The sequence below is a fragment of the Ochotona princeps genome, chromosome 6 (genome assembly GCF_030435755.1).
Source record: "Ochotona princeps isolate mOchPri1 chromosome 6, mOchPri1.hap1, whole genome shotgun sequence".
NCBI classification, from domain to species: Eukaryota; Metazoa; Chordata; class Mammalia; order Lagomorpha; family Ochotonidae; genus Ochotona; species Ochotona princeps.
Window position 1 is genome coordinate 31,033,135 of NC_080837.1, and position 24,738 is coordinate 31,057,872.

At 42.7% G+C, this 24,738-nt stretch overlaps 1 protein-coding gene across 2 annotated transcripts in view; it reads left to right on the forward strand.

Annotated features, from left to right (window-relative positions):
* The first annotated feature begins 1,573 nt into the window (after nt 1-1,573).
* Nucleotides 1,574-24,738, forward strand: part of FBN1 (fibrillin 1) — a 227,834-nt gene continuing 204,669 nt past the window's right edge. Inside the window, exons 1-2 of one of the 2 annotated variants that reach the window (XM_058665887.1) lie at nt 1,574-1,758; nt 2,334-2,678. In XM_058665887.1, the coding sequence (XP_058521870.1) occupies nt 2,515-2,678 (164 nt within the window). In that variant the 5' untranslated portion in view covers nt 1,574-1,758; nt 2,334-2,514. Of the gene's footprint in view, nt 1,759-2,333; nt 2,679-24,738 lie in introns of those variants that run through there. The other variant, XM_004578093.4, reaches the window with a different exon arrangement.

Sequence of the window (24,738 nt, forward strand, 5' to 3'; positions counted from 1 at the left end):
GTATTTAGGACATACAAAACTGTGTGAATAGTGTTGAAGCTACAATTTAAAAAGATACCAATTGATCAAACAATAATAAACAGTTTGCCTTTTGTTATCATTTTCAGCACCCTGTACAAGTTTCTTTGAATGGTGAATGCAAACGTTACCTATAAGAATGCATAACATAACCAACTCAGAGTGCGCGCTGGAGGCTGTAGCTCACAGATTGCTAAGAGAACTTTTGCAGGTAGGGCATGACGCCAGGCCACACATTTGCAGCGCTGGGATTTGAAATCAGTGATTTTCCACAGTTATACTATTTTCATCTGTACATTTAAGTATCACAGCAGTTCAGCAGCTCCTTCATTACCTTTCTAACTCTGTAGGATCCATCTCGCCACCAGAAAGAGGCTGAATCACTAGCCTAGTTCCCTATACCCTAATATCCGGGCACAATCCCAAATAAGGAAAAATCCCTTCGGCAGGATGCATTCCTAGGGTACCTGTTTGTGCTGGCTTGACAGGAGCTGGTGGTTGCTATAGGGGGATTTTCTGCCTGGGTATGATTCCCTGCCTCCTAAACCGTTATAAGCTGCAGGCAACACTGGGTTTTTAACCATATAAGGATGCCATAAATACTATATCTTCCCAAGTTACTAAATTCATTGCATCCATATAAGGATGCCATAAATACTATATCTTCCCAAGTTACTAAATTCATTGCATATCCCAGAAAAGCAGCCCTGTGTGTGTGTGTGTGTGTAAGTGAGTAATTAGTATCGTCGAGGACAATGCCAATCTTAATCGTGGATTGGGCTAGAGGATCATACCTTCACCATCCCATCCCAAACTTCAGACCTTCAGTTCAGAATCTGATTCAGATTCTTGGAGCATCTTGGATTTAGCCTGGAGTTTTGAAGGGAGTGATCGAAGAACCACGCCCCGAGTGGGTTCCAGCTCCGAGGGCAGCCAGCGGTGGCGTCCTAGCCCCTCTCCTGGCCACCCAGCCATCCCCGCAGCTCCCGGCCCGCGACGTGCCCTACCCTAGCCCCCAGGCCTCTGGCCTCTGCTCGGTGTCCGGCCAAAGAGGCGAGGTGCAGACTTTGAGGACCGGTCCGCTACGGCTGGGGCCTGCGGGGCCTGCGTGGCCTGCGGAGCCTGCGGGACCGCTGTCTGCAGCGCGCATTCCTGGTGCAGGTGGCACCACTTTCTTCGCTGGGTCACGAGAGACACTAATCTCGGGTCTGGACCTCCCAGCCGGGAGAGCTGGCTACGCCGCTACCCCCACCTCGCTCTTTCGCTCTTTTCCCTCTCCTCCCTGCCCCAAGACAAAAAAAAGTCCAGGCCAGGCAGGACCCGACCCCCCCTCCGCCGCCTCCTCCCACTGAGCTAATCCGGCGAGCGAGGGAGGCCCCGCGCCGCGCTGAGGCGGTGGCTGGCAAAGGGGAGTGGAAAGGGAGGATGGATGGGGCCGGGGGTGGGGTGGGGATGAGGGGGATGGAGGGGGATGGAGGGGGATGTCATTTCTTTTTCTTTCTTTCTTTTTTTTTTTTGAAAAGTATTTCTCTCGCGAGAAACCGCTGCGCGGACGATACTTGAAGAGGTGGGAAAGGAGGGGGCCGCGGGAGCCTCGGCAGAGACTGCGGGTGCAGCCGGCGGACGCGCGGCCACGGCTGGGACGGCTGCGGGCGGAGCGGAGAGGAGCAGCGGCAAGCGGCTGCCAGGGCCGAGGAGCAGTCTCCCCCGCCGCGTCAGAGCCGAGCCGCCGCTTCTCCAGTGCGTGCAGCCGGGGTCTCCACGGGGGTCTGGAGGGGCCGGGGGCTGGCGGTACCACCGCCGAGGGCAGGGATAGGGACAGGGGTGCGGGGCCCGTCCGGAACATCCACAGCTGGCGCTGGCCCTGCCTGACAGCTTCCTGGCTCCGGACACCCGGTGCCGGGCTCCAGCGTCAGCTGCGGGCGGCGGTGGCAGCTCGCGGAGCCGGCGGAGACGGCGCGGCGGGCTTCCAGCTCCGTGGCTGGGCGGAGGAGCCCGGGCGCGCAGCTTGTGCCAGCGAACTCACCTCAGGGCTCCGGACCGCTCCGGACGCGGGTACCGTGGCGCGCGGCGCTCTTCAGCTGGAGCCCGGGAGGCCAAGGGGTGGCGGGAGCCGCTACCGTCCGGGGGCCCCCGCGGCTTTCCGGCCAGCCGTGCAGCCGGCGGCTCCTCTCCTCAGCCTAACTGCGCCACGCGCGGTTGGTGCGCGGGCGGTACGCCGGCTGGGCGAGGGAGGCGTGGAGCTTCTGCATCCCGTTGCCTGAGTGTCTGCCCCCCACCCCCACCCCCGTCTCGGGGATGTGTCTCTGTTGCAGCTGGCAGCGGCCGCTCAAAGTGGGAGCAGCGCCTGGAGAAGGCGGGAGGAGCCGGGCCCGAGACGGGCGGCGGGAGAGCCGGGACCCCGGCGGCGCGAGGCGCGTGAGGGCGCAGCGGCGGCCGCAGAGCGAGTCCCGGGCGGCGGCAGGAGGCGGCGGGAGCCGGCGGCCGCTCGGCATCATGCGGCGAGGGGGGATGCTGGAGATCGTCCTGGGATTTACCGTGATCCTAGCGTCCTACACGAGCCAGGGGGCGGACGCCAATTTGGAGGCTGGGAATGTGAAGGAAACCCGAGCCAGCCGTGCCAAGAGAAGAGGCGGCGGAGGACACGACGCGCTGAAAGGGTAATGGGACGGGTCCGCTTTGGGGGCGCGGGCCTCGGCTTCTCCACAGTGTTAAGATCCAGGGCGGCAGACGTGGTGGTGTCCCCGCAGGAACACCCCTGCAATGCTAGGGTTTCGCAGCCACCTCCCTTCCACGCCTTTAGGGCTTGTGCCTCTCGGTCACGGTTCCAAGGAACCTGGGGTCATTGTTGAGGCAAATTTTTGGGAAAGCGAAAAAAGTTTCTTGAGGGAAAAGGGGGAGGAGCTGAGCCTGGGAGACGGGGGAGAAACCCATTCCTTTCCCTCCAGGTCCTCGAAAGCCTTCCTCCTGGCGTCTTTGCAGATGCTCTGTTTGTTAAGGGAGAGGGAAGCATCCCAGACTTCCCTGTCAGTCACACCTGTTAGTCTTAGCGACGTCGGGATGTTGGAGGCAGGAGGGGGTTGGGGGGAGCGTTGCTTTCCCCAGTCTTCTGAGAGATAAGTGGAGCAGGGCACGTATTTTGAAGATTGGGTTCGGGGTTGTGTGTGTGTTTTGGGGGTTGAGGGAGGGGGGCTCTCCATGCTGAGACTGCAACGCTGCTGTGTTCCCTGCCGTTTTTAATCCCGACATGCCTGCTCTGTCCACACAGCTGACCCTTTCACGGGCTCCCCCTGCCCATGTCATAGAGGATGTTTCATTAGGCAAGATTTGAACTAGGCAGGTTGTCAGGGTCTGGTTTATCCGTTTCCAAAATTGAAGGAAGGAGCTTACACTTCGCTTAGGAGTTTTCAGATTGAAAGAGAAATCTTGCATTATGAGGTTGTTTAAATTCATATCTTCATAGAAAGACCTGGATGGACTATGTAAGTAACTCCTTTTATCTCCTTAGAAGTGACTCCTAAATGAATTCAGATGATAAATACACCGAGTTTTTCTATTAAATTGTTATGTTCTCATGACGTTCTTTGCCTGAGTGGCCTGAATGCAAGTCGGATTATAGGACCTTGGGTGACCAAATAACAGTGTTGACCGTACGCAGCAGAATATTTTGATGCCGATTCTTCTACCTTTTTTTTTTTCTCGACAATGTTTATGATCGAGAAATGAGAAGGAAAGGTGTAGTTGGCTGTTGGAGTCCTTGCCTGGACCCAGAACCAGGTGATTGAGCAGAGTACTTAGGCTTTAGTTAACTATGAGTGCATTCCTGACCCCACAGGTAGTTAGGATTAATTTGATTCCATCTTGGCCTTTGTGGAAATCAGCTCGGTATTCCAACTCTGCTGGAAATGAGGTTTGCTTGTCGTGGGAAGCCTGACCTTCATTGACCAGCAGATGTTTGTGTGATCCTGTGTCCAAGGTGGCCCACTCAGTCAATGGAATGAAACATTGATTTGTATCCATTTTCAGAAGGAACTGAGTTAACCTAGCTTTTTTCCCCCTCCAAAGATATGTTTCTGCTGTATAATATTATCTTCATATTCATATTTGATGGCATTGCTCCTACATAGAGAGTTAAAGGAAGTGGTGGTTTGATTCTGTGGAGCGAAGTCTGCAGGGAGACATTGGGCCTGCCCAGGCTCGAGGCTCCTCTCCCTGTGGTGTCTCCAGTAAGCTCAGATCCAGGGTGAGAACAGAACGTGAACCTGACTTTGCTACTTCTCAGGATGCGTCGCTTGCTCCCCACGAGTGCTTACTTCTGCTGGGTATTAGATGTTGTGTGGGTAGGTTTACACAGACAGCCCTTACTAGTTTTGCTTAAAACATGGTATTGATAAAAGAGTGATTGAGTATTCCTAGTTGTCATAGTATCTGTACTCTCCACAAACACGCACACATAGAGGGGGTACTTGAGGTTACAGGATTAACTGCCAAGGCCATGTCCTTAAGGTTATTTCTTGGAGTGGGACTTCAGTGCAGTGGTTAAGATGCTGACCAAGAAGCCAGCATTCCATTTTCAAGTGCCTGGGTTTGGTTTCTGGCTCTGTCTCCAATTCCTGCTTTCTCCTAATGTGCATTCTGGGAGGGAGCAGGTGATGACTCAAGTCCCTGGGTCCCTGCCACCCATGTGAGACATCAAGATTGAGAACCAGACTCCTGGCTTCCACTTGACCCCACCCCAACTGTTAGGGGCATTTGGGGAGTGAACTGGAAGATGGAGGATTTGTCTGTCTTCCTCTGTCTCTGTATTCCTTTGAAACTTAAAAAAAAAAAAAAAAGAAAAGGAAAAAAAAGTTTTTCCTACTTCTCAGACCATTTTCTTCTATTTATTTTCTAGAAATAGACATATGTAGACATATAAATGTATGTGTAGATATATATTTGCCTAAAATGATACTAAACTGTGTCGTGTGTATGTTCCCTTTTGCTATGTGGAATGCGCTGGATGTAGTGAGATGACCCTTGCTGACTCCTTGCTTTGGGTGCATCCATTTATTAACTTGTGTGGATCTCCTTCAAGCATTGTCTTGGCATCTAGAAGCCCATGGTGTGTTTCCCAAGGAAGCCTCTTGAGATTGTATGAACAATTTTGCTTTCACAAATATCCTTCTGGGACACCTGTGTGCACAGACTCACATGAACGTGTGATATAAAGTCACAAAAGCAGAATTGCTGGATCAAAGATTTCCCCAAAGATTTTAGACAATTCAAATGTTAAATCTGAAGAGCACTTACAATTTTCTCTCTGCTCATTGCTGTTACACTCTCACATGAAGAAGTCTTTTAACCATTCCCTGCTGTATAAATCATCAGGGAAAGCAGCTATATATTACATTTTCCAGGGATTGCTGTAACTGTCTATTTTTGCTCATTAAACTATGAGCAGCTTCAGGATTAACCTCTTTGACTACAGTGGAAGCTGTTTGCTGCTTTGATGGAAATAGCCAGGTGAAGAAGGGCAAATGATGTATGAACTGTCCCCACTGCTGACAGCCACTTTCATCACCTCGCCCCTACTTCCCCAAGTTTCGAGATACCTTCAACTCGTCAGGGTTGGCATGCACTACTCTGATCTTTCCCATCAATACTGCCTTCTTTCTATCTCATGTGGCATGTAACTACAACGTTTGCTTGAGGGTTATATTCTGTTCCTGTTGGCTGCCACTTCACAGGTTAGCTACCTGCCTCCCTTTGCTCTCACTGGGTGAGTCGTTCTCTATGTTCTTAAGCCTGTCTTCCTCGCCTCTCATCCTGTTGCAGGTGGTTTTTCCCCCTCCCCACTGGGCAGCAGAAGTTGTTCCACAGTGGAAATTTAAGCATCCTCAAGTTTCTTCCCAGCTTTTGCTGTATTTTCTTAGTGCAAATTGCCAATTTCTGCTTTTACAGGAAATCCCTTCTTAAAAAAAATGGAATGAGTGTGTTCCCCATTCACATTGAAAAAAAAATTATACTTTTCTCTATTTTCAAATGGGAATTTTGAAAGTTTCAAAAATATTTTCAAATAGTAAATGTATCATAGTTTTCCTTTGCCTGGACATTGCTTAACATGTGTGAAATTACTTTATGAGAAATAATAAAATCCTAACTTGGTTTGAATTTTCAGTTCACAAGAATTTTTTTTTAGTTGAATTTTAAGCTTCCATGATTAGGCAAAAGGTGTGGGAAATAATCTGAATTAAAAAGCAAACTCTACTTTAATATCAATGCTGAGGTACCATTTATTTATGATTACTTTAGCTTCCAAATAAGGAAACATTACGGTTTCTTGTCAAAGGTAAAGATTCTTTATAGTGAAAGCTCTTTTCCCCAAATCTCTAATGATGAGGGTTGAGTCTGCTGTCCTGTTGCCTGGTATCTAGGTATATATGAGACCAGTTTTATTTCACAGTTTGTCCCCCTGTGCCTGCTTCTTTTTGGTCTTTATTTACTTGTTTATTTTTTTCCAGAGGTCTTTTTACCAGGAAAAATATACACGGTGCTGTTTGTACACAGGCAGACTATGTGATGGCAAAGCCCAAGGGAATAATTACACAGAGGTCTGTTATTAAAATAAAGAACTCTAACAGGGAACACAGAAAAGTCTTGTAGACTTTATAAGGTGAGGGCCGGGGGACTTTAAGGCTTCACTGTAAGTCAGATAGGGTACAATTAAATATAGGGAAAGATTTTTGTAGTGTGATTTATTTTTGTGTTTATTGAAAAGATTAAGCTAATATGTTGGAATGCCAGTTTTAAAAAGGTATCCTTAAAGAGAACATTTCTAAACAAGAAAGTGGAGGCAAGATATTGATAAATGTGACTTAGTTTGTAAAACTTAGAACATAGAGGTTTGTTACAAAATTGCATAAACTGTTGGTAATACAAATGGATTCATGCCTATATCGACCTAGTGTTAAGTGAGGTAAGGGTTGACAGAAGTGGAAGTACAGGCATCCCCTCAAGTTTATTTGGAATTTTAAAGAATATTCAGTTGTCATGTGTGGTAGATACTTCAAGGGGTATCTAGTGATTATGATCAAGCAAATGTATTAACAATTTATGAAAATATTTATATAGTAGTTAGTTGGCTTTTCTACAATAGGACAAATAAACATCCCAACTATTCCTGGAATGTTAACTTCAATTTTCAAAGTGAGAATGAAATTTTTTTTAAAAGGTTTATTTATTTTTATTGGAAAGGCAGATGTACAGAGAGAAGGAGAGACAAAGAGAAATATCTTCCGTCTGATGATTCACTCCCTAAGTGGCCGCAAGGGCTGGTGCTGTGCTGATCCAAAGCCAGGACCTAGGAGCCTCTTCTGGGTCTCTCACATGGGTGCAGAGTCCCAGTGCTCTGGGCCGTCTTCGACTGCTCTCCCTGGCCACAAGCAGGGAGCTGGAAGGGAAGTGGAGCTGCTGGGATTAGAACTGGCGTCCATATGGGATCCCGGTGCATTCAAGGCGAGGACCTTAACCATTACGCTGTCGCACCGGGCCCGTGAAATTGAAATTTTGAAATATTTTCTTGAAAGACAAATAAACTATTTTGTAATTTTTTATTTATGTATACTAGTCCGGCAAGTGGGTCTACTTAAGCAGCTTACTTTTTATTTTTCATTAAATTCTTTGAAAAAGCTAAAATCAGTAGTAAATTAGGACTGAGTTATTTGGAAGACGTTAAGATTTCAGCGTTTCATGATGGTTATCATTGGTTTTCCCACTAGATTTAAAAATTAACAAAGATAGGGATCTCATCATGAACATTTTACCGCTAACATGCGTTCTAATTCCAGAAGAGTTCATTAATTCAGAAAGTCTTGATCAAATACCAGTCTGAGCTTAACTTTTTGGAATACCAGAGATAAATAGCTCATTCCCTGGAGGGCCTTAGCAGAATTGGAAACCAGGAATCCACAGAATGGTAGCAGAGTGGGTCTGTGACTAAATAACAACAATTACAGCTACTCCTTGAGTTACCATGAGGTTGCATCTTAGTAAACCCATTGAAAGATGAAAATAATGTGAGGTGAAAATGCAGTTAACGTATGTATCCTACTGACTGTCATAGCTGAGCAATGCTGGGCTGTTTACCTTCATGATCCCCCAGTTGACTCGGAACTGAGGCTTACTGCCTCTGTCCAGCATTGCAAGACATGTCCAACAGCATGTAACTAGCCTAGAAAAGATCAAAATTCAAAATTTGAGTATTGTTTCTATTGGATATGTATTAGTTTTGCACCACTACAGACAGGAAATATGAGGAGCCCAACTATAGTATGTCAGGGACCATCTGTTATAACTGTAGCTGTAGTAGATGACATGTAGACAATGTTTATGTGCTAGACGCTGCACTAAGCGTTTATATGTGGTAATATGTTCAGACCTCACAATCTCTTGATGAAGTGGTTCCTTTTATCAGCTTCCTTTCACAGATTTGGAAGCTGAAGTACACAGAGATTAAATTCTAGAGACAAAGCATTTAATGTTAAATTTTATTCCTCCATTAATTTTAGTTATGGTTTTGGTTTTGTCATTCCACTGGAGAAAAATTCAGGACTAAGACATTGGTATAGTTCCAATTAAAAATTTCAATGTTCTTGCCTACTAGTTCACATATACTAAGTGTGCTTAATATCAGTGTGTTTTACTCAAATAAGAAAAGTTACTCTTCCATTTCTACAAAGACGTTAGTAAAACACAAGAAGAATCACAGAATGTCAGACTCAAAGTGGTTAGGAAGGGCATATGGATTGTATTTTAATATTTTACCTTGAACTTTTTTGGGGGGCACAGTAGGTTACTGTCACATCCCCTCCTGCACGGTTTGGGGTTCAGAGCTGGGGGTATTAATGGCTCATGTCATGTGGAATCTCTTGCTCTCAACTTATTTGGGAAATTTTTGTCAGAAGACTTGTAGCATTACAAGAGGTTTTATTTTTTTCCTTTCTTGGGAAACAAGTATATATCTTAAATCCCTACCATTAAATTATTTAATTATTTCTGTTCTATTTTTTTACTTTGGTTGCCTGCCAATTTTTTCCCACTAAATTCCAATGATAATGGTAAAATAAAACACCAACTTCTGCTACATTACTAATGATTTATTTTAGCAATGCTAATTCCAGTAATGTAACTCCTTTATGAGGGAACTTAAATTTATTTGCCCATTTAACAGATGAGGAAACAAGATTGCATAATATCGATAATTACCCTAGTTATGTAAACCAATAATAGCTGGAGTAGGAAATCTACTTTGTAGTTGAAGCTCTTAGCCAGTAGATATTACTGCTTCTCAATTATGATAAATGAGATGGCTGGTAAGTTGCTTTGGATAGCTTCATTTTACTATGAATCATTTCTCAGCATTGCTGGGTGAGAAACTCAATGTTGATTTAAGGCAGATACTATTACAAGTTACTCTCATTGCAGAAATAGGATTCATCAGAAAGAACTCCAGAGGGGGAGTCTCTCAGGAGTTGGCAAACTTTGGATAAAGCCGACTGATTTTGAAAATAAAATTTAATTGAAATAAAGCCATAAACCATTGGTTTACAAGTTATCTATTGCTACCTTCAAAGCCAGAAAGAGTAATGTACTGTGATAGAGGCGGTATCGTTAACAATACTGAAATGTTTATTATTTGATCCCTTTCAAAGAAGTTATACAGCTTCAGATCTTTGTGGTAAAAATGGATTGTGTGCTAGAAGTGAGAGCTAGAGTTGTTTTTAACTTTATCTCTAAGGATATCTAGGAACTGGGCATATAGTAAGTTTTCAATAGAACATTTTTGGTGATTAACCAATTTTGATTGACAGATTAAGATTAATTAAAAATAGGGTTGGAAGAAGTAAAGAAGGAAAAATAAAAGAAATTTTTGAGTGAAAAGGCATTTGAAGTGAATACAGAGTTTTCAGTATCATAGGACATTGAGTTCAACAGCTAGGATCTGCACTGCATGGCTCCAAACTATGCTCTTAATACAGTCTACAAAACCCTGGAGTTGTGCGGTTTGTAATCCTGTGAGCCTGTTCACAGTGACATTGTGAGGAGAGAGACCAGGTGAGATACAACATGACTGAGTGTTGTGGAAGGTATGTATTGGGAGCTGTCAGAGGATTCTGAGATAGAAACACTGTCAAATCTGTGGCAGCGATGTGAAAGGTAATGGGGTAGTAAGGAGATGCAAGGTAGGACAATTTGGGAGGCCAAAAAAGGAGTCAGAATGAGACGGGATGATTACCTCAGAGCTAAAGGCAGTGAAGGTGACGAAGAAAGGACAGAATGAAGTGGCTCAGTGGTAAAGCTGGGATACACCTAGGTTACTCCTACCTCTGTCTATATTAAAACTTATGTGCATTAAAAAAGAGCATAGCAGTGTTAATGAGACATGAAAGGACGAAAGGGAAAACAGGTCTGCCACCATGATGAGACAGGCTGTTTTCAATTGTGAGTGTTTTGGTTATTGTACTGCTGTGTAACAAAATTCTCCAAACTTAGAGCAACAACTGTGGCTTAAAGCAACCATTTTGTTGTTTCTTATGGTTCTGTGAGTCAGGAATTTAGACTGGACACAGTGGAATTTAGACTGGACACCCCACAAAGGCTGTTGTGCTGGAATGGACAGTATGGTTTGTTCATGCATCTGTCCTTCTGTGACTGGACTGGCGCCAGCAATGCTGTTTACTTTGGTGTGCTTTATCTAAACGCATGGTCAGAGGAGGGTAAGAAAGAAAGCACCGAGCCACTTGTCTGGCTCTTCTGGGGACTGTCCTGATTTAAAACGTCTCTTCCTGCAGTCTTCTGCCTGGACCTGCCAGCCTGCAGATGAAGACGTTGAATGTGTGTTTTTCCATTGGGGAAACTGAGTGCCCAGTGCACTCGGTGAATATCTGTTGGGACTGGATCTTGATCAACAGCTCCTCACCCTGGTCACATTCGTTAACAGCAGGAATGGCTGGCTGTGCACCTGTAGACTCATGTGTTCTCACTGTGGACTTGTTTGCACACTTCTCCCTGTAATCTCACACTGTCTGCTTCCTCACATGGTCTCCGTGTGGTCTCTGCAACAGTGTGACAAGACTTCCTGTGAGTCTGTGGCAGCTCAAGATCTCTCAGGAGGGGGCCGACACTGTGGTGTAGCCGGTAAAACCACCAGTGCCCACTGCCGTGTGGCAATCCATATGGGTGCCAATTGGTGTCCTGGCTACTCCGTTTTTGATTCAGCTCCTTGATAATGTGCCTAGGAAAGTAGTGGTAGATTGCCCAAGTGTTTGGGTTTTTGCACTCATATGGAAGATCTAGATGAAGCTCCTAGCTTCTGGCTTCTGATGGTTCCAGTTGAGGCCATTTAGGGAGTGAACCAACACATAAAAGAACTCTTTTCTTTCTCTCCTTCTCTCTCTCTGTAACTCTGCCTTTCAAATAAATAAACGTATCTTTGTAAAAAAAAAATCTCTCTCAGGAACAGAAAGGTGGAAGTTATAAGATTCTCTTCAGACTTAGTATGACATTCTGCCCAAGTCGTACGGCTTGTCCTAATACAAGGGCCTGGGCTAATGACCCCACCTTTTTTAAAAAGCATATTTTATTTTGTTTTATGATATAGTTCCATAGGTTCTGGGGTTGCCTGTGCCCTTCCCCAAGGTCCCTCCTGCCCCCCACATTGACTTCCCCTCTCATTTTACAATGGATGTCCTTCATGGACTGTCACAAGTCCATTATATTGTTATTGAAGTGTTTCCCAACAATGTAGAGATAGACATTGTTAGAGTTCATTATCTTACTGTTAGGATATCTTTAGTTATTTCACTGGGAGTCCATTTCTGGTCTGTGTGTATAGAGACACACAGCACTTTGTCTCCATATCTGAACATATCAGTCTCTGCTATACTTCCATTATATATCTCCCGACTTGCAGAATCACTGAGCACAGTCCACATTGGGGTGGAAATAATAAGTTTTCATCAATGTGAAGTTAACAACCATGCTACTAAAATAAAAATGCATCACAGGAGTGGTGAAAACAGGTGTCAAAAACCTTCTTGTAGGAATAGATGCCAGTGTGTGACTCTTGTGGCACTGGAGGAGTTAAAATTAATAACTAGAACTTCATTATTCATGATATGTAGCAAAACATTGTTGAAATGGACATTTCCGATCTCATTTGACTACAAATAATCCATCTCTTACGGGTGATAAGTTAATGAACCACAATAACTTTTTAGGAGAGATACAGATAACTAGGAAGTACAAAAAGGAAATATGCACCACAAAAATAATTAATTTGACTCTACAAAACTGCATTTGAAACAAGCAGGAGCCATTCCAAAAGATGAGCAAAACACCACCTAGCTATACCAGCCTTGAGAATTTTTGATGGAACTTATATTAGAGCAAACATGTGGTATCTGACCTTTTGGGATTGGCTTATTTCCCTTAGCATAGTGGTCTTCAATTCAGCCCATTTGGCTGAAAATGATTGTATTTCATTCTTATTAATAGCTGAGTAGAATGCCATAGAATAGACGAACCCCAGTTTCTTTATCCAGCCCTCTGTTGATGGACATCTAGGTTGTTTTCAAGTTTTTGTGATGGTTGGTTGTTTGATGTAATGAGCTGCTTTATGTGTGCATGGAGGGGAGGACATGCTGGGGCTACCATGAGAAACCAGCTACACAGTGAGGCAGTGGATCTCTGAAATGGGTAAACCAACACCTTAAGTGTTAATTCTGATTTTGTTTGTTGGCTTATTTGTCTTTTCAAGATGCTTAAAGTATCCCTTCAGAATGAAAAGTGCAGTGTGAATAATGTGTCTGCATGTTCTGCTAGATTAATTTTAAGGACATTGTCTGTGAGTGCACATTTAAGAAACTCAGGATCATCAAGAACAAGATTAAAGTTCCCAATAAATTATCATGTTTTTGTCTTACTCAAATGTTTTATGAATTATATAGCCTTGACCTTTAAAATTTTTTGTTCATTCCTTTCAATGGAAGAGAGACAAATCTCACCTAATGGTTCACTCCCTAAATGCTCACCACAGCTGGAGCTTGGACAGACCACAGCTGGAAACCAGGGGCTCAATCTATGTCTCCCATGGAGGCAGCCCTACTAGGGTGTGCACTAACAGGAAGCTGGAATTGGGAGCACAGCTGGGTTCAACGCAGACACTCCAGTGCAAGGTGTGGGTGTCTCCAGGTTTTGCATTTGTCCACCCCTTCATGATAAATTAAATGCATGGTCACTAATTTTTTGACAGGTATTTCATAAGTTTTACTTTCCCTTTATGTGAAATTTTATTTTCAATTTCTATCTATGGCCCTATTTTATATATCTAGCCTCAAAGGAGGTTTTACTCTCAATTGAACTTTATACACAATCAATAAAAAATCGATTTGTTGTTTCCAGTAGAGCTGATGTTATACCTAACTTAACTCTGCTGTTTTTATTTTCATAAATGAAATTATCTACACTGATAATAGAATAAATTTGGTACTATAGTTAAATTTTGCTTGGGGCTGTCCTACATTGTAGCCGATTCTAATTTTAAATTTCTCTGACTTTACTGCTTTCCCAAGTGACTTTTACTTGTGGTTCAAGTTATCACTGAGTCTATTTATTCAGTTCTCTCTGAGCGGAAGGGAAATAGGAAAATTCCCTATCTCCACCATTCCCAGCCAAAGATGTATTCCAGACAGCAAGCAGGCACAGAGTGGGAGAACTGCCCCATTAGACAAGTGAGTTGGTTCAGTGTTTTCAAGGATTGTGAATTCCTAGACCATCAGTCATACTTACATTCAAATATAAGTACCCAGGCACATCCAAATTCCAAATATAGTACAACCATTTAATGATGTTGGTGTTGGGAGACAGGAGTTATGTTAACCCCTATAGATACATTGTCTGCTGTTAAGTTTCATGGTTTGGATTTCTCTCCTTTATGATGGTTACTCTCCTTTTTCTTTCTGCTTCTCCACACTTATCTTTTTTAAAAGTCACTTCATGAGCTAAGCTACAAATAATATAGGGAGAGCAGAAGTATCAAGAGTTAAACCATCCAGAAAAATAAATGCTAAGTAAGATGTTAAAGTTTTACATGAAAGGCTTGAGGTGTTAACAGGAGAAAAACAAACAAAGGAGGCTACATTTTTAGGGAGGGAATGACAGGAGGAAGGCAAGAGGAGGTCTGGGAGAGAATGGGGAGAATGTTCTTGAGTGGAACAGACCTGGGATGGACAGACCAAGTGCTGGATTTTGACAGACATTGTTGACAATGCCTGCACTCCTGGCAGCGTTAGTCCCAGGCGACTTGTGGCCTTAACCAGCTTCTTTAGGGAAATGGTGAGCTTTTGGAGGAGTGTCAGGAAACGAAAGACAGACAGATGCTTGGACAGTAGAAAAGATTCCTGTAAAATCATTTAGAGGAATGAAGTGGAAAACCAGGTTAATCCGTCATTTATTATGCACCTGTGCAGATGATGCTATGTGAAGTTTGCTTTGTTCTCCCAGCTTATGGGGAATGGTTAAATGCCTGCAGTTTCCTCTGTCTTTTCAGAGCTCGTTTATAAGATGATGAAATCAGACTATAGAAGGTTTATACTTGTGATAAACAACTATCTTTTTAAAAATATATTTATTTATTTTTATTGGAAAGGCAGATATGTAGAGAGGAGGAGAGACAGAGAGGAAGATCTTCCATCCGATAATTCACTGCCCAAGTGATTGCAATGGCTGGAGCTGAGCTGATGCAAAGCCAGGAGCCAAAAACTTCTTCCGGGTCTCCCATGTGGCTACAGGATCCCAAGGCTTTGGGCCATCCTCAACTGCTTTCCCAAGGCACAAGTAGGAAGCTGGATGGGAAGCAGGGCTGCTGGGGTTTCGAACTGTTGCCCATATGGGAACCTGGTGCATGCAAGGCGAGGGCTTTAACTGCTAGGCTACTGCACTGGGCACATGATAAATAACTTTAAAAGATTATTATTATTATTATTATTTAGAGTTTTTTGCAAATGGTATCATGACACAGAGTTTATTTTGTAGTCAAATCATCTACTCAAAATATTACATAGTACAGTTATGGTAGGGCAGATATTTAGCAATTTAGCCTTGCTGAAACCAAGGCCCAGGAGAAGCTTTGCAAGTACTTTTTCTTCTCTGTTTCAAGGGTGAGGGTAGTCACTAGATGGCGTTTCTACACACTGGTGTAGTAATGTGTTGTTGGGTAACAGGCTACATCTTTTCTTTGTGTTCATAACCTGGAGAGGCTAATGAGTAATTCTAGGTCTTCCATGTAGTAGAAGTAGGCAGACCTCTGGTATAACGTGGGTTTGGATTTTTTTTCTCTTTCTGTGTCCTTTAGGGTTGACCATGACACAGGGACATTATGCAGTAGAGTTTTAGAGCCTCAGTGCTGCCCTGTGGGGTTGGGTGGAGTGGGCTTTTTGCAGGGCATCTTTGTTAGGGTAGCAATAAGGATAAACAAAAGTCAGAATATTTCCTGAGAGTTTGCAGGGTACCTCCCCTTCGTTGCCCCTCCCCTGCCACTTCACACATACACTCACACTTGAAATTGGCAGGTAAATGTCATGGCCTGGCATGGACCAAACACATGTTTGAGTCTGTGATTAAGCACTGTGTCTTGTTTTCTAATTTTCTGACTCAGTTACTCCAACTGTGAATTGATGCATGTAATGAAGGATGCTGATCAAGAAAGCCTTTCTTGAATAATTCTGTGTCTCCTAAAAACATGGTAGAACATCTGCTTAATCCAAGTGACAGTGACTTACCGAACATGAGCTGTGTTTGAATTGGATCAAATCCTTGTTTCTCAGAATGAACATGCTGTCCTGAGCCTGTTGATGTTATCTTCTTCCCAGTGACTCTAGGCAGAGCCCTCGTTCGCAGTGTTGTGCTCTTTCTTGACTGATGGGGTTAATGTCCTAGACGATGTGGATAAGCAGTGTGTTGTGAAGGACTTCATGTGTAACCTTCACTTCAATAAGTAGTTTTTAATCTTCCACGGACTGCTGCAGCTTCACAGACCAAAATGTAGGCCACTGACCTCAAGTTTGCAAATTTTATATCCCATTACCACCCTGTGAGCTCTGAACTCCCCAGGGCCACATAGTTGATGTTTTAGCTGGAATCTGAGAAAGTGTCTGAACATTTCCTGAAGAGTTGGCTAGGAACGATTTGGCAGTTCTGTCATAAAAACCCAGAGCTAGTGGCTGGGGTATATGCTAGAATTACCTCACACTGTTTCCTATTTGAGCACATTTGTGGGTAACAGGGTAGAATGGTACTGCTTGCGGGACTGTGTTTTAAAGGACTAAGGAATCATTTTCAGGGAACACCAATAAGTACTGATGCTGCATTCAGGAAAGCTTGGAAATGTGAAGATAGAGGTACCTGCGGTCAAACCCTGGCTGCACTGCCTACCAGGAAGAAACATCCCAGAGTGTCTTAACCTTTCTGAGCCTTGGTTTAATCACTTGTCAATGAGATAATAGTACTCACCTTTGTATGTTGTCTGGAGACTTAGTGAGCTGCTGTATGGTGCGTTCATAGGCCAGTGTCTGCCATGTTTAGCTGTGATGGTGCCGATGACTAACATGCTGTTGCAGGAAAGGAGAGTGAGGGACAGAGCCCCAGCAGGAGGTCAACTGATGTTTTTATGGCCAAAGCAGAAAGTTGGATAATTAGTATCTTGGCACTATAGACTTTACACCCTCATCTTGGAGATGGTTGTTTTCAGAAACATGGAAAGCACATTTGAGCTTCAGCAAAAAAAAAAAAAAAAAAAAAAAAAAGGAAGAAAATTAATTTCAGTGCAAATGATAGATTTATTCAGAGAAGATTATACTTAAGAATAGTATGTGGCTACATTTTTAAATTTTTGTTTTTGAAAAGATTTATCCATTTTTGTTGGAAAGTCAGATACACAGAGAGGAGGAGAGACAGAGAGGAAGATCTTCTGTCTGTTGATTCACTCCCCAAGTGGCCACAATGGCTAAAGCTGTGCTGATCCACAGCCAGGAGCCAGGAGCTTTTCTGGGTCTCCCATGTGGGTGCAGGGTCCCAAGGTTTTGGGCCGTCCTCAACTGCTTTCCCAGACCACAAGCAGGGAGCTGGATGGGAAGCAGGGCTGCCGGGAATAGAACTGGCACTGATATGGGAGCCTGATGTATACAAGGCAAGGACTATAGCCACTAGGCTACTGTGCCGGGCCAGTGGCTACATTTTAATCCTTAAAGTTCTTTTTATCAAAAGTTGAGTTTCTTTTACAGGGAAATACATTAGTATTATTCTTGAATAACCTACTGTCTTTTTTTTTTTCTTACAAAAGTACCTTTTTAACACACTGATGTATTTCAGTGTTGTAACATGATAGCCCAGTGCTCTATCAAGGTAGTGAAAGTGAAGATTCCTGGTATTTTCATATAAAAACACTATGAATGACAGTACACTTGCATTCAACTTCACAAGAAATTGCCTTCCGGCACATGAAGACTCTTTGACAGCTTAACACTTTTCAGACAGTAGAGAAGGGTATGCGTCAACCAAGCAGACGCTGAAATCTGGAACTGTACTCCAAAAACATACTGAAGGAGAAGGGGTGAGAATGGCAGTATGGCCGGCCTGCTGAACACAAGTCAAGTCTTTTAAATTTAAGAGAGATTATAAAGAAAACATGGCGGTGACTTACTTTCTTAAAATCTCCTCATTTTTAAATGGATGGATTTGGCTAATAGACTTGTTTCTTTGAGAAGTACCTTTTCTGTCCTTTTTGCAAGAGACTTTGTGAATGAGATTTAGATTTTAGGAATTGAGAGAAATGGTTTGAAAAGCATTGTGTTTGATAGAAGGGCAAAGAGGTCTCTTGAGAATTAGATCTGCTTTGGTATCAGGTTGTTGGTTACAATGAACCATGCTTGAGTTGCCTCTGTTGGACTAAAGATTTGTTTATGATTAGATAAGGTGACCACACAAACCACGTGGCCCTTTTTTAATATGAACAATTTCAATTATATGAGCATCTTTTTTTGAAGATTTATTTTATTTTCATTGGAAAGTCAGATATACAGAGAGGAGGAGAGACAGAGAGGAAGAGCTCCCATCTGCTGGTTCACTCCCCAAGTGGCTTCAATAGCCAGAGCTGAGCTAATCCAAAACCAGGGGCCAGGACCATCCTCCATGTCTCCCATGCGGGTGCAGGGTCCCAAGGCTTTGGGCCGTCCTTGACTGATTTCCTAGGCCACAAGCAGGGAACTGGATGGGAAGTGGGGCTGCCAAGGACTAAAACCGATGACCATATGGGATCCTGGCTGTGCAAGGTGAGGACTTAAGGCACTAGGGTACCGTGCCAGGCCGGTGTCTGGCTCTTCAAGGAATGCATTGTCTACAGGCTCATCCGTGTTGCAGCATGTGTCCGTACTTCATGTCTATATTTCTGACTAATATTCCTCTGTGTGGATACAGCACAATTTGGATATCCTTTCATCAGCTGATAGATTAGAACTAGCTGATGGATTAGATCCTACAGGATCCTGAGTGTGCAAAGTGAGGACTTTAGCTGGTAGGCTACTGCCCTGGGCCCTATAAGCAGTGTTCAAAAAGTTTCTGGAAAAGTGTATATTATGAAAATTGCTCCTGATGTCAGAGGTAAAGATCCTTGCATCTGCACATCAGATCACGTAGAGAACTCTGGCCCTACTGTCATCAGACGCCAAAGACACAGGGCTCCCCAACTGGTAGCTTTGTACCCTGCACTGTATATGCTGATCTTTGGATAACTGACTGGAAATGATTTCTAAGAGGTTGTGGTTGCTAAATAGGAATGGTTGAAACATATAATAGATATTTTTCTTTATTCCATTAAGATATCCTTCAGATTGACTCTAGGTCAATTATAGCACTATCAACAAAAATCAAAGTTTGTAAAAGAGCAAAACTATTAAGTCAAACAAAGAAGTCCCAGGTATTCACTGTGTTCTACTAACCCCTAGGGAAAAGAAAAAAAAAAGTCCTCAAATAAGATGAACTTTTTAAGCCATTGAAAACCATTCAGGAATTTTAGAGCAGTATGCAAACCATTTTTTCCTTCTTGCAAGCAATTCCCACTTAATCTAGACACTGTCAGACATTTGACCACAGGGAGCATGCTCTAATTTGACCTTGGGCTGACTCGTCTTCTCATTTGCATTTGGACCCTTTCTTGAAGACAGGTTGTTTAACACATGTTCTCACAGTGAAGAATCAAAAAATATGCACACCAAGATTCTTTGCTAGATATCTCTTCATTGTGTTTCATATTTCCTATGATGGTGAGCATTGCTCCCTTTGTACATAAAAGCCACATTTCTTGGATTTCTAATCTAGTGGGCACTAACTTCATTGGGAGGCTGCTGGATACTCAAGAATCCACAGAAGCACTGTGGTTAGGTCTTACCACTTATTTAAGTTGGTGTATATGTTGGAATTGTACTTTTTTTTTTTATCTCTAGAGTCCTTATTCCTCTTAGGAATGATGGAGTTGCAAAACAGGTACAGGTGGTTCTTCAAATGAATGCAAAAAGAAAATAAAAATGTGCTATAATGTTATTAAGAGATTTGGGTAGAACTACCTGTTTTTTAGGCTTTTTGAAAAAGGATTTATTTATTTTTATTGGAAATTCAGATATGCAGAGAGGAGGAGATACAGAGAGGAAGATCTTATGTCTGCCGATTTACTCCCCAAGTGGGTGCAGCAGCCAGAGCTGTGCCGATCTGAAGCCAGGAGCCCGGATCCTCTTCCCACGCGGGTGCAGGGTTCTCAGGTTTTGGGCCTTCCCTGACTGCTTTCCCAGGCCACAAGCAGGAAACTGGATGGGAAGTGGGGCTGCTGGGATTAGGACTGATGCCCATATGGGATCCTGGTGCGTGCAAGGCAAGGACTTTAGCTGCTAGGCTACCGTGCCAGGCCCTTTTGAGGATTTCTTAATATGGACAATTTCAAGTACATAAACAGTCTTCAAAAAGTTTTTGAAAAATGCATATTATGAGAATTGCATTAAGGTAAGCTTATCTTTTAATTCTGTTTTCCCATAAACTTTGAAGTTCCCTCATATACAAAACTAGAGAGAATGTAATGAATCCTCAGCTTCAGCAATGATCAAGTCATGATCAATCCTGTTTCGTCCACTTCTTCTCAGATGACTCTGAAATCAACTGCTGAAAATAATTTAATTTGTAAACATTTCAATATGTGTCAATATGAGTCTCCAAAAGATAAGAACTGTTTAGGAAACATAGATACCACTATCACATTCGACACTGATGCTAATTTTTAAAAAAGATTTATTTATTTATTTGTTTATTGAAAAGTCAGATATACAGAGAGGAGGGGAGACAGAGAGGAAGATCCCTCTCTGTCCACTGACCAACATCCCAAGTGGCTACAATGGCTGGAGTTAAGCCAATCTGAAGCCAGTAGCCAAGAGACTCTTTTAAGTCTCCAGGCGCAGGACCCCAAGGTCTTGGGCCATCCCCAACTGCTCTCCCAGGTCACAGGCAGAGCTGGATGGGAAGCGGGGCTGCCAGGATATGAACTGGTGTCTATTTGGGATCCTGGCACGTGCAAACGAAAACTTTAGCCACTAGGCTACTGTGCCAGGTCTGATGCTAATTTTTAAAATAGTCAAATATGTAGTGAGTATGTAAAATACCCAGTTAGGTCATAAATTTAATATGTTTATAGTTAGCTGAAATCAGGACTCAAATAAAGCTCATCTTTTAGAACTGGTGGATCTATCTCAGAAGTATTTTTAGATCTATAAATGGTCTCAGTTAATGTCCTGTGGAGCAGTGCTTCCTGAAGCTACCTGTTATCCATTTCTGTTGACCTGAGAAGTTTGTGTCAGAAGTCCAGTGTATCACACCATTTAGCTCTGCTGTTTTTGTTCATTTGTTTTTTCATAGAAAATAATTCTAAGTGAAGGACACAGTGAGCTGATTTATAGTCTAGTGGAGGTCCTGTATCTCATTCTAGACTGGATATGTCTAGTCATGGACCAGAACTGCCCATTTCTTGCACCTTAGTCGGGTCACACTATATAGTTTCTCACAGTCTAATGATGGCAGAATTCCCAGCCTGTGGTACTTATCATCATGTTTGGTTTTTTATGATTTGCTAATTGGAGTTAGACACTTGATCACCCCCAAATTAACTTTTTGTCAAGGAGACTTGATTGGTGTATCTGTTCTTCCATTAGGAGGCACATTATAATTTCTAGTCCCTCTTTTATGAAGCTAGCAGCCAGTGATGACCATGACCTAGATATAGCTTAGTAGGATGGCAAAATGGAAATATTCCTTATTTACTTTTTAATGCTGTGAAACTTTACATCTAGTTTTGAACTTACATTCATTCTTTCACAGCTGGCAACATCTACAGGGATGCTGGATTTGCTTTGAGAGTTAGAGACAAATCATTAATATATAATAGTGAGGGTTTTTTAAAATAATGAGATAGGAAATTGTAAACAGTTCATGCAGGAGTCTGACAGTTCATTAGGTGGACAGGAAGGGAAGTAATCCCAGTGAAGACCCATTACTCCCCACTCATCCTACAATCTTCTTGGAGAGTCAAGATGGAAACAATGGATTATCTTCAAAGATTTTCAAGTAAGGGATCTAGGAAAAGTTGGTAAGATTTTGGATTGTGAGGAGAAAGAAAATCTGCAGATATTTGAACATTCAGAAGTGCATGTACCCCCCCCTGCAGTATTGGTTTCTCAGGAATGCTCTTTTTATTAAAGAAACTGGAATGAGGATAGTTTTAGTGAGTCTAACAAAGGCTCTGGAAGTAGTGGTATTCCAAGTCCTCGTTGAGGTGGAAATGTGGAAACAAGAGCCTTCCTTGGAGTTTCTCAGAGTAGGTAGGGACTGATGCATGTGTGTATGTGTGTATTCAAGGGGCATTACAAGTGCAAGTTTCACATCAAAAAAGGTGTATGTCTTTCCTGAACACCTGATGTCTTTCTGGTACTCAGTATGCCACTTTTACCCTGATAAACTCTAATAATGATAAGTCATTACAGTAAAATTTTAGCTTTACTTCCAGATGCTGCTATGCTGCAGATATTTGGAAACATTTTACTGGCACAATGAAAGATTTGTTGTGTTTTTATAGTGTCATCTCTATGTCAGAAGTTGTCCTCATGTTGACGCTTCATGTTAGTCTTGTTTAGTACCCATTCTGCTTAATTATAGCTTGAAACATGAATACTGCCATGCCTTCTCCAAGTTAGAAACGTGTTGAGTGGACAGTGCTGGCATCAGTCAGGCTGACAGCTCTTCTTTTGACTGAATTCAAAGAAGAGCTGGTTGGCAGCTGGAATGAGCAGCATGATCACTTTCCAGATGTAATGAACAGTCTCCAATTAAGTCATAGAGATACATGTTTTTTAAAAATAAATAATACGTACATACATACATACATACACACATACAAAGGCCTTCATGCAATTCGTGTTCTCCCTAAGCCAGGTTTGATGGTTACTTGCATAACTGGGTGATTTTACTTGAAGCTACTTTTCAGACCACGACAATCCCACTTTCAAATATGTGTACAAACACATTCCATTGCCAGCTCTGAGTAAGCTTTGGATGATTCACGCTTTGGATCTTTTTAAAGAAGATTTATTTTACTTATTTGAAAGTCATAGTTACATAGTTACAGAAAGAGAGCATGACTGGGAGTGAATCTGCTGGTTCACTCCCCAAATGGCCGCAATGGCTGGAGTGAGGCTGGGCTAGGTTGGAGTCAGGAAGCTTCATCCAGGTCTTCCATGTTAATAGTGCAGGGGCTCAATAACTTATGCCGTCTTCTTTTGTTTTCTCAGGCACCTTAGCAGGGGGCTGGATCAGAAGTGGAGCAGTCAGGAATGAATGAACACACATATGGGATACCAACACTACAGCCTGAGGCATAACCAGCCTGTAGTGACACAGTGCCTGTTCCCACATTTGGACTCTTTGTGTGCTTTCCCAATACCCACTTCCTGAAACGTTGATTGTCTCAAGAGCTGACTGCTGTTTTCACCAGAGGGAACAGAACAGGATACTCACCATGCAGAACCTGAAGCCCCGGTCTATAGTGCGAGTATTCCTGAAATGTATCCCCTTTGCAGTTTTGGTTTTGTTTTGTAGACCTTGTGAAAATAAATCAGGGCACAAAAAGTAGTTTATAAAGACAGTGAACGCATTCTCCTTGGCAGTTTATGGGAACGTCTTTCTAATCTCTGTCTAAGAATCACTGCACTAACATTGGAATTTTTATCCATAAATTCATCTGGTTTTTAGTTAGTGATTTATGATGTTTTTTCATTGTGTATCCTTTGAAAAATTTCTCTGACTTCTGATTTGCAGTCTCTCCATCCGGAAAGAAATATAGCAAGGCACTTTCTTGGTAGTGTTGAGAATTCACATAATAATTTTGTAAATTATGAAAGCTTCTGAAAATTTCTAAGTATTAGTTTTTGTGATATTAAGATGAAGAAATTTTTAAAAATGATTTGATGCTGATGCAGTGTGATTTTCAGTAAAAGCAAAACAAATTCTTTGGTGCCTTGTGAGGCATATTTTAAGCTACAGGCCTATATTGCCTATTTAAGGAATAATTTTCAACAAAACTGTAAAAGTGGGAATAAGCCTTAAGCTTAAGTTCTTTTCCCCAAGGGCAACACATTCTTGGCTCTTGCTAATTAGTATTTTATTTCTACAGTGTGTCTTCACATGAACTAGATACACTGTAAAGTTAGATTCTCCCAGACTTAAAACTATTTTTATTAAAAAAATTTCCAGGTGTCTAAAAGTTAAGAATTAAATGGTTACAATTTTGCCTCAATTGCAAAGTTAAAAAAGGTCAAGGTTTATACCCCTACTATTGTGATGTATTAATAATTTCTATGAGATAATCTAAACAATGATAAGGTTAGACCTAGCTTTGCTTAACTTTTTAGAATCGTAGTATCTAGCAATGATTTCTTTTTAACTTCTTTTGTTCCTTAGCAGCAGTATCGGCCCTGTTCACATCCAAGTGGGAAAGCAGAATTGAGTTCCAGATCCCTGGCTTCAGACCAAAGCTTAACCCAGTCCCTCCCATTTGGTCATTTAGTGAGCAAATTGGAACATGGTATCTCTCCTTCTCTCTTTCTGTCCACCTATCTGAAAATAGACAGCATTTTAAAATGTGCATGAAAAGTAATCATGATTTTCCTTTATTATTTAAATTCTTAGGAACATTTATCTTTTCTTGAGAAAAAGAAAACAACACACTTTTCTCCACTGTTTGAGAGTCAGAGAGGCAGAAAGGAGAGCCAGAAAGCCCTCACCTGTTGGTTCATTCCTCGAGTGCCTGCAACAACAGGCGGTTGGGGTGGGGTTGAAGCTGGGAGCTAGGAACTCCATCCATGCCTCTAAAATAGATGGTGGGAACTCAGTGGCTTGGGCTGCCAGCGGCTGCCTCCCACGGTCTGCATTAGCAGGAAGCTGGAGTCAGGAGCCACAGGTGGGCACTGTACTCATACTGCAGTGTGGAGCACAGACATCCCAACCAGTGTCTTAACTGCTAAACCAAATGCCTGTCCCCATATTTGCCTCCTTAATAAATTGCTACCCTGACAGAAATCTACTGTCTTTGCTGAA